The 818-nt window shown below is 50.5% G+C and overlaps 1 protein-coding gene across 1 annotated transcript in view; it reads left to right on the top strand.

Annotated features, from left to right (window-relative positions):
* Positions 1 to 818, top strand: part of sptbn4b (spectrin, beta, non-erythrocytic 4b) — a 97,648-nt gene that overhangs the window by 92,600 nt on the left and 4,230 nt on the right. Inside the window, 1 exon segment of the mRNA XM_032512112.1 lies at positions 103 to 273. Coding sequence (XP_032368003.1) covers positions 103 to 273 — 171 coding nt within the window.

Genomic DNA, 818 nt, shown 5'->3' with positions numbered 1-818 from the left:
CCCCCCCCCCCCAACCACCACCTTCCCCGTGCTCCTCCCCTCCACCTTCCTCTCCTCCTCCACTCTCCCTCCCCTCACCCCTCCCGCCTTCCCACACCACAGCAGGTCATGGGTCAACCTGTACTGCGTGCTGAAAAAGGGCGAAATGGGTTTCTACAAGGACGCCAAGAACACCGCCACATCCTACAACAACGAGCCACTGCTCAACCTCTCCCACTGCCACTGCGACGTCACCAACGGCTACAAGAAGAAGAAGAACGTCTTCACACTCAAGTGAGGAGCTGCTTTCATACTTGTGTTAACTTGGGTGATCCAGTTTGTTTTGTTCACCCGGGACTAGCAAACCGCCCCATAAATGGCTTTAATGGTTCTGATACTTTTAACTTTTCCCTTTCCCTTTATTTAGAATAGCTGAAGAGAGACAGTAAATGGGGGAGAGAGAGGGGATGACATGCAGCAAAGGGCAAAATTGACAGGGCCGTCTATGTCATCGGACAAAATATTTCCCACCCAAAACCCCCTCCCATCAGAACATACGTACAGTGTCTATGTCTCCACCCACCAATTAACTTCTCCGATATCTGCCATGTTGTTATGGATTCGGAAGCACCGGTTTAGGAGACACAATGTCGAAGCCCCATGGAAAGTGTTAGCTGTAAAGACGAGCACAAAACACACGTTATAATGCTAGCTTAGTTGCTAGCGTGGCACGCCCTCATACTGCAACTGACTAGCTAGCAGTGCTTACTGCACATGTGAGACTCCCAACAAAGATGGGATAGAAGTGAGAGGCCTCACTCTGTAGCTAAAACAGAGCG

This window comes from Etheostoma spectabile, chromosome 3, assembly GCF_008692095.1.
Source record: "Etheostoma spectabile isolate EspeVRDwgs_2016 chromosome 3, UIUC_Espe_1.0, whole genome shotgun sequence".
NCBI classification, from domain to species: Eukaryota; Metazoa; Chordata; class Actinopteri; order Perciformes; family Percidae; genus Etheostoma; species Etheostoma spectabile.
The sequence above is the reverse complement of the archived record's forward strand: the minus strand, read 5'-3'. Positions and strand labels throughout refer to the sequence as shown.